The sequence below is a fragment of the Anopheles coustani genome, chromosome 2 (assembly GCF_943734705.1).
Source record: "Anopheles coustani chromosome 2, idAnoCousDA_361_x.2, whole genome shotgun sequence".
Taxonomy (NCBI): domain Eukaryota; kingdom Metazoa; phylum Arthropoda; class Insecta; order Diptera; family Culicidae; genus Anopheles; species Anopheles coustani.
In genome coordinates, this window is record NC_071289.1 from 25,454,557 (window position 1) to 25,463,998 (window position 9,442).

The 9,442-nt window shown below is 41.3% G+C and overlaps 2 protein-coding genes across 2 annotated transcripts; both read right to left on the reverse strand.

The window, feature by feature from the left end:
- Positions 1–925: 925 nt before the first annotated feature.
- Positions 926–1,684, reverse strand: LOC131264144 (microfibril-associated glycoprotein 4-like). Its single transcript, XM_058266433.1, has one exon. It carries the CDS (start codon positions 1,682–1,684, stop codon positions 926–928), a length of 759 nt encoding a protein of 252 aa, XP_058122416.1.
- Positions 1,685–3,033: 1,349 nt separating this feature from the next.
- LOC131264145 (angiopoietin-related protein 1-like) lies at positions 3,034–3,909 on the reverse strand. The gene has a single exon (XM_058266434.1). It carries the CDS (start codon positions 3,907–3,909, stop codon positions 3,034–3,036), a length of 876 nt encoding a protein of 291 aa, XP_058122417.1.
- Between the last annotated feature and the right edge of the window lie 5,533 nt (positions 3,910–9,442).

Genomic DNA, 9,442 nt, shown 5'->3' on the forward strand with positions numbered 1-9,442 from the left:
AAGTGCCCCAAGCAACGTGAAAGTGTCGTAAATAGCACTAAAACATTACCAAGCAGGAACAGAAAATATAATATGGAAATCAATTGCAAGCTGGGTGTTCCTGGTAAATCCATAGTTTAATGTATATCCTCAAAGCAGTCTGATCTATGTTGCATCTTGTACGATCAAGATTGGTGTAAAACGACGATTGTAAATGTGTATCGGAAAAAATAAACGAATTGAAAACGAAGTCATAAATAAAAAATTGAAAGCAGCAAAGATTTCGTGGTGGATGTAGTGCAAGTGAGATAAAAGCGGTTTTATTTGTTTATACAAATCATTTATACTTCTAGTAATGTTTCATGTTACAATATTTAATCCATTGCTTTGATGTTTCATATGTTGTTTTTAGGCACAACAGTTCCTTCAAAAGTGACATAGATCAATCCCAAAATTTCAATTACATTGTTTTTATTGCTTATTCATTTATCAGATTATCTAATGGACAAGTTAGCTTCGAGGTGGATTTCATTTATGTACGTCAAGTGGTTATACGTTTGAATCACTGCGCTGCTTGTTATGGATAAGGTCAAAGTATCATTATGAATATAAAAATATAAATTTAAAAATATAATCGTTTAATTGTCTGTAACAGTACAAAAACGTGATTCTATAGTGATATGTTATTTTCATATACACTCTGTCCAGTTGTTATGAGACCGCACTGATATTTGTGGTTTTTACTGAATATATTGGTAAATTAGTTCTCTCTTGACATTTCTTTAATAAAAACCTACAAAATTTGCTTTAACTAATGTAACAAATGTTCTTGTTTGCATCAAACTTTTGATAAGTTAACAATTTGACAGCTTATTTTAAAGACCTCATTTTTAACAGCTGAATTTAATCTTTAAATTGATCAAACAATAACCATTTTCATAGATAGTTATTCATCCCCGTTTAGCTCTCGCATCATCATCCTTGAATAAGACAAGCCACGGTAGTCATTGTGAAAATTATACCAGCTCATAGCACCCCAAGCATTTTTAACATTCATGTATGGTCCGTTGATATTAGCATAAGAACAGTCATCGTACCACCAGCCACCTTTTTTAATCACGGCACATGTACCTGCATCATTGGGACGGTCAGCAGTACTGAACTTTTCACCCCTGTTCGAATCCATCGCATCTCCAGCGCTACCCTGGAACTCCCCGAGTTTTTTCAGATTGTATCCTTCCGACTCATTGCCGATTTCGAATTCATCATAATGTGCGTATCCGTAGTTTCCGTGGAAGTCTTTGATCTCTACCATCAACTCGTGCGGTCGGGCTGCTGTAATTTGATGTATGTTTTCCAGGCCCAGCCAATACTCGCCGTTTAGATCTCCGAAACCGTCTCGGTAGTCAGACCAGTTTCGGAAGAAATTCTCTTTTCCATTGTATCGGTACTGGAACACAATCCAGCCACCTCCTTCCACGTTTTGCTCGCAGTTCACCTTTACTGGCTGCTTGTTTTGTCCCAGCTCGATGAGATAGGTACCGGACTGCTTCGTAGGCTCTTTCAAGCATGAGCTGAAGTGTTCAGGAGTTTTAGACCCGCGCATTATTCCGGAGGTATTGGACTCCAATGCAATAAGTATGTTAAGAATTGCATCCAGCTTGTTGTGCAGAATTTCTTCTCTCGCCAAGCTCCTTTCCTCCATTTCTTGAAGATGATTCTTGAGAAACAAAAGTTTTAAATTATTATTTTAATTTTGATTTGATTTTCATTCGACACAATTTGTCAGCGTGTATGGGCAAAATAAAACTTTAAGTAAAATTACAAAAAACATGGACTAAACATTACACCTTAATTCAAATTATAAACAAGAGACACGCGGGAACCAAAACGGTTGCTGTTGACACGCAGCAGAAAGAAGGCATAGTTAGAGTTAAGCAGGAGTAGATAAAAAGAAGAAATAAGAAAGGTAAGAGTTGAAGTTAAAGTGATCGATTCTTCCCTAAACCAGTGCGACGCAAATCAACAAAAAGAAGTGCACAAGGACGAAGGATGCAGGAAGGTACATAGAAATCAACGCGGGCAAGCAACGCTGGTGCATCAATCTAGCTCAGGATAGCTCCTAACATGAACGAGACCTGAGCCAAGGCACGCCTATCTTCGAGGGAGAGGAGACTCAAGATCATATCATACAACCCATGAAACAGGTATCTGATCAGACCTAGAGCCTCAAAAAAATTGCCTACAATCGTTTCGAAGTGCAGATTGGAAGAGCGCCTGGGGTTAAGAATGACACCGAGGTCACGGACTCTACACGTTCACGTTGGCAACCATACACAGAGGCAGGTAAGCAGGTAAGTAAACAGACTTAACAGTTTGTTCTACAGTGCAACTGCATTCGAGCAGATGTAGCAAAGTTTGATTTACAAATATGAAATATGTAAATGGGAACTATTGCTTCTTCAACACATTAAATAGGTCTTTATTTGACTTACCTTCCAAACAGAAAACGTTTCATTCTCGTCGTGATGATTACCCTTGCTCGTTTCTAAACCTTGACGTATATCTTCCGGCTTATTTTGGCGGAATTCTACCTTACTTGAGACAAAACTCCAACTTCCATCTCCTATAGAAGCTGAGACGAAGCTCAATACGATGAGCAGCAGCATCACGAACCACTCGCGTACAACCATGGCTTTAGAAACTTGTTCCCTAAGACTTGTGCCTCACTTTACGAATCGATCAAGTCGATTGATAATAAAGAGCCAAGACTCGTCCATTTATATATACCGCGTTCAGAATGATGTTTATTTACAAAAAATAAAAAGTAGTCAAATCTGATAGGGGCGCTTCTTCTCGATAGGTTTGGTACGGACACTTATACGGACACCATGGAAATCGTACATGTTATGGTATGTTATGTTCCATTACCGAGAAACCATTAGTAATCGTTCTCTTCTCCGTCAGCTCTCGCGTCAATTAGACGTTCTTTGCTTGTCTTCGTGTGATTCGTTAAGTTGGGATCTTAATTTTAAAGACACGTAAATCAAAAGTTTACTCCTCGATTACTTCACGGATCATCATTCTCGAGTACACCAAACCTCGGTAGTCTTTTTTGAAGTAGTACCAGCTCATCGAACTCCAATCATTTGTTGCGTTTTGGTAGCGTCCATTGAGATTAGCATAGGAACATTTATAGTACCACCAGGCGCCTTGTCTTTCCTCCGCACAGTTTCCACCACTTTTTCCATCATTGTCGCGATCTGCAGTGCTAAAGCTATATCCCTTGTTGTATGTCAGTGCATCCCCGGCGGTTCCGTTGTAGTTACCCAGCTTCACTAACGCGTACTGTTCGTCCTCTCCACTGATCTGAAACTCATCGTAGCGCGCATAACCGTAGTTGCCATCGGCATCCTGCACCTCCAGTATCAACTCGTGCGGTCGGTTCGACGTCAGCTGATGCACCCGTTCCAGTCCGAGCCAGAACTCATCGTCGAAATGACCAAAGCCCTCACGATAATCCGTCCAGTTCCTGAAGAAGTCCACTTTACCGTTGGAGCGACGTTGTATCACTATCCAACCGCCTCCGAAATCGGTCAGTTCGCAGTAAGCTTCAAACGGTGGCTTGTTGTGTTCCAGCTGGATCATGTAATCGCCAGATTGTTTTGTGGACTCCGCGAGGCACGAACGAATGCGTTGTGTGGATCGTGTGGGCAAGATATTCGAACTTTCCAGCAGCTTATTAATAAGTTTGATAGCCATGTTCAGCCCGCCGATTACTGACTCAAGCATGCTCTTTTGCTGCTCTGAATTCGTTCCAATCACGATTTTAAGGGCCTTCACCTCGTTGCGAACATCTTCTCGGGTCGATTTTACCATATTCTCCACTGCATTCAGTTTGTTCTGCAGCAACTGCTCACTGGTCATCATTCTGTCTTCCATCCCTAGCAGCATCTCTTGAAGGTTGTCCAACTTGTTTGATAAACATTCAGTATCACATCCATGGATAGCTGATACAGGATCTGCTAGCCTAACCATGATGAAGCACATGGCCACAAGACACACGCGAAGCCACATCCTATTTCTAAGGTACGATTTATTTGCACTTGGAACCAAAGTTCTACAGTTTGAACTACACGAATGAAGAATATATGCAAGATGTGGTCCAGTTTTATATACCACGTGAAGGAGTGCATTTGCTACTATCTACAACTGCACTTGTCTAATCCACCTGAACAACCGTAGATCAGGAATAAGTGGAAGATTGGTTTCATGTTAAACTAATTTTTACTATCATAAGAGCACTTGATGCACGTGCTTTAAAATACACATTGAATGAAACAGTCTTTTGAGTGGCGCTTGTCACTTTGGAGCAGCTGATCAGCGAAAGTCCTAAGAACCTCAGGGGTTATCATTACTTTTTAGTCACAATAAGTGATATTTTTCTGTGCTCTTTTTTATTGCATCTGTTGATTCTATTTTCCACGAACCATCATTCTTACAAACTTCAAGGAACATGAATCGTTTTTGAATTAAAACCAGCACATTGCGGAAGAATCATTGCTTGTGTTCCTATAGGGTGTTCCGCCCAGGGGCACCATTCAACCCACTCATATCTTTGCTGCGATCCGGCGTATTGTAACCTAGAGCATCTAGAGCTGCCAATCGGATCACCTGCAGTGTCACTGTATGTTCCGATATTCTTTAAAGCGTTCGTTGGGCGTGCGTACGTGCATATCTTGATTTAAGGTCACGCTCGATTCTATCCATCTTGTTTTCAGGTTTTAAAAGACAAACTCCGATCTGAGAGATGGTTTCGAGTCAAATAACTTCTAATTTGCCCCAATTGGGGCAGTTTCATATGCATTGAGAATGTAGCAAACACGATTCTAAAAGCAAAATAGTCCCTTTAAATCAGTGACCGGGAGGGACAGAGGTTGGTAAATTAGCTCTGCGATGAGCTGGCAGAGCATCCTTATCAAATATTCGCCACATTGTTTAGAAAACAATCGTGTACAAAGGCCCATGGGCACGGGTAAACTTAACATCAGTGTTTACATGCAGAATACAAAACATTCTTCCCTTGGTTCCTCAGCTTCCAGGCTTGTTTGCTAGTAGTTACAGACTGCCAGTTATATTGATGCTGTAGTTATACATAAATGCCCCAATTAGCAATAAACTACTTTTAATGTGCATTCAACTCGCCTCACCGCATCGCTTGGAGTGTTTTGAATTGATAGCTTTCTGACTCATCTTTTGCTTTCTCATCTTTCAGATTTGTTTACTAGTAGCAAAGTAGTAAACTGCTTTTCAATCTTGATACCGACGCTATTCTTGATAAATGCCACTGATAACCAATAAACTGTTTTTGATTTTATTTCAACTCATCACACCTTATCGCTTGGTGTGCTTGAAAACCTCCGTTTTATGAGTCATGCAATTATAAAGTACCAACAGAAATTCTTTACATTATTTCCGATCGATTATGCTGCATGAAATTGCAGTACAATAATAGATCAAATTCCCATTTTTTATTATGCTACGAAACGGTATCTATTAGTGTCAATAAATAATAGAAAAGAATCAGGAACTTTGCTTTTGAAAGTACACGGAAAACAACTTTAAAAAATTAAAGCATCAGTTAAAAGCATAGTGCTACAAATTCTGTACAATGAAGGTTTCATGTTATGTAACAAATGGGCTAGCTTTTTGCAATTGTAAAGGAGATGTAAATATTTCTTCATATGACACATCATGTGAGCAGCATCGTTACATTTAGGATTTCGATTAATCTCCACATTAAATTTTTGAAATTGCAGATTCAAACAGAAAAATCTTTATTTCAAGTTTCTTTCTATGAAACTTGCATGCGATGTTGTGAGCAAGATGTTAGCCAGTTTTCAAAGTACGCAGCCATCATTTGAAAAGAAACGATGATGTTGAAACGAAGTTTTACGAGTCCCTTTTAATACCCCTCGCATTAATATGTTGCTGTCCGGAGTGTCGACTCCATAGGAGTCGTTGAAAATGTACTAGGTGTAAAAATCATCTAATCCTTGCTACATTCAATCATGCTCTAATAAAAGCATTCAATGAAAGAAGAGTTTTAGCAAGTTAAAAATATGTAAACAAAGCATTTCAAGGAAAACAATCTTCATAAATAATTAACAAAACTCTGTGCTGTAAAGTTAAAACGTCTCTCCGTTGCTAGTTATTTCATAATTACCTAGTCGTGTATTCATGTTTAATAACAATCTCTGAAAGCCTTTGCACTTCCTTGAATTTAATATACAATCGTCTCATCATAAGAGCACATGCGCTATGAAACGCGATGAAATATGATTTAATGTGCATGCAAATGACTAATTGTTTGCGATATGAACAAAATGTAATTGAGTTCGTGCTACGCTTGTTACTTTAGCAAAGCAAATGTTTTTAATTAGGAAGGCCCACACCAGGAAACCGAAGGCACAATCATATCTAACCAACAGTTGAACATGCACAAGCGTCACTCCTCGTTGCTTTGCAGCTTGACGAAAATAGTTCAGTGATCGTGTAACATTTACAAAATTTATTTGCATATGTTTTATGCTCGATTACAACCTTAAGCAGAATGATACAACTGTAGTTTGATGTTTGAAGTGATCAACTGCAGATGGTGAGCAAGGAAGTGAAGGTAACATAATGCTGAAGAAAAGAAATCCAAATCCCGAACGGAAAGCCAAATCTGCAAAGCAAAACAAACAACCCAAAAGCCTTCGAACGACCGAGAGCGAGGGCTGCATGCGGCAGCGTTAGGCGCAGTCCACATGCAACGAATAAAAATTCACTTTCGCTTTCAAGTTCAGGCCCACTCGCGAGCAAAACGTGTTCGACGGCGTGCACTTGCACTTGCCAGGCGGCCATGGTGGGTGCTCGGGTTGGGTTCAAACCGTCGAAAGGGGGCGAATTGTCGTCGAGAGCGGTAGCAGCGGGCTTGCGATGTGGCGAAACGGTCGAGCCTCGGGTTGGCAGGATTGGATTGGCCCGGGCTGGTCGGGTGCATCGGTGCATCGGTGTGCATGCGCCGCCGCTGTGTCGTTCGTTCGTTGACTTACGTTTTCGTGTAACGAAATGTACCGGGAAGGTGTAAAGTGTGGCTGAGCATTCTTTTTTATTGCCGCGCGCGCCCGGGTTCACGCCAGGAGATAGCTTTTCGCTCAATGTGATAGCATTCCGTTTTTTCCTGCCGAACGCTTGCGCACTTTGTTCACGATCGCTTTCAGTGGCACGTGAAGTGTTAGGAAATTAAACAAACATAGTTTAAATTGGTGTTTAACCTTCATACGCTTGCGTAACTTCGCATACAAGCATCTAAAAGTATGAGGAAGAGAGCGAGTTTTACAAACGATCCAGCCAAACAGAAATACGGATTGCTTCGAAGGCTTCCAATGTCTTGTAATGATGTTTTGTTGCAAAAACTCTAGTGCACCTATTTGTATAAATCAAGCAAATGAAAATTTAAATGCTGAAGTACATATTAGGATCGATAAAAAAATTGTTTATTGAGTAATTCCTGGCTTCACGATTAATTCTCTGACAAATTTAAAAGAAATTAAGGAAATGAAAATCCTGGACATTGATTTTGATCACCAAAATTGATGTGGCATTTCAATGCTTTTGAGAAATTAACAAATTCCAATTTTCAAGCTATAAGTTTTCAACAATGTTTGCCAAAATATATGAGGGTTGAAGTTCAAAGTTAAACATGAATTAAATGGAAGCTACCGGATACGAGTGCATCAAATGCAACAAATGGGAAAGGCTACTGTAAGTTTAATTTAAATTTCTATCTAATCTATTTACTAATATTCCAGAGTTTTCTTTACATAAATAAAATACAACGATTGCATTTAAAACGACTATTCCATTTTTTTAAAGATGACTAAGTCATTCAGTTTGAATCCTTGATAGTGAATCTGTTTATACGAGAAATTTGTAGTTACTACGCTTTAGGCAACTTGTTATGCTATCCGTAGTGGGGATCATTATTATATTTCTGTTTTGCTCTCTTTCGTTGGTAAAAACAAGGACTTTGTCTTAGGAAAAATCCTGTCTAAAATAACATGTATCCTATGTACTTTGCAATTCATACAGAACCATCAGCTGATGCGGAAGCAAACGGCTTCTTCTCACGAAACGGACGGTCTTTGGCCCGCATCCTAATCAGTACGCACTTCCTGATGCGTCCACCCTTCCGTCTGCACGCACACCAACCCCCCGGAGCAAGCAACTCTCAAACAAACCGAACCGACCATAAAGAAAATAAATCATCAACACGTTTCCGCGGGCGCACCTATTCCGGAACGAAAATCCTGCGTCGAGATTGGCGGCGGCGGCGGCGGCGGCAAGTCTCCAAGCACGGTCGGCTCGCGGATCGCTGCAACTCGGAAACTCGGTGCACATGCACATTGCACAATCCATCGCGCCGAAGATGCGTGCCTCGGGTTCGGCAGGAATCGCAAGGCTGGCGTCCACGGGCTGGAAGTTATCAACTGTCCATCGAACCCTCATTAGGGGTATTAAATTAATAAAGAAACCAACTGCACCGCAGCTCGAGATCGTGCACGTGTGCGGCGAGCAAGAGAGCCAGCCACGACGAAGAGACGGAGAAGGCGGCCAGGGAGAAAGAAGTCGATGATTGAGCGTCGCTGTGCAGGCATGCGCCGGCAAACCCACGATTAGGAACACCCTTTCGGTGCATCGGTGCATCGGTGCAGCTTGGCGCGCACGAGTTCATTGATCGCAGCGATGATTGAATGTTTTGCGTGGAGTGATACGCACGCGGGCGAAGGAAATGGAGTGCAGTGTAAACATTGCAGTTGCATGTTCGCCAAAGCGATCCCCCTTTCTGGCTCGTGACCGCGCCCGCCCATTACCATCCCATTGACCAAGCGAGCGAGAAGGGTAAGACAAAACAATGGCCCAACTCCATATGGGTGGTTTTGTTGGGACGTTCCATCCCACTCTGGCCCCCCGCCCCGTGGCACTTTCGTCTTCTTCGCGTGTACTTTGCCGCCGGTTTCGGAAGCAATCGGCCGCCGTCAGCAGCTCCGATAAGATTAATGAGCGTCTTTCACGAGCCGCTGGCGCTCCGTGCGCATCAGTCACCGTCGTCGGAGTCGGTAACGGAGTGGAAAGATTGAGTCATACGCAACGAGATCGCGCACTGTGGGTGGTACGGGGGCCATTCGAGGGAGGCAGTTGATCAGCTGCGCGGTGCATGTTTTTATTTAGTTTTCAACCTTGTTTGATAACACAAGCGGAATGAATCGTTGTGTTTTTTAATATCTAAAGCTATTTAGGTAATAGTAAAACATTACGTTAAATAACATCGCAATCAAGAAACATTTACCTGAAATTATAATCTATTATCGTTTTTGACTTAAAACAACATTAAAACAACATTGATGGCATTTCAATA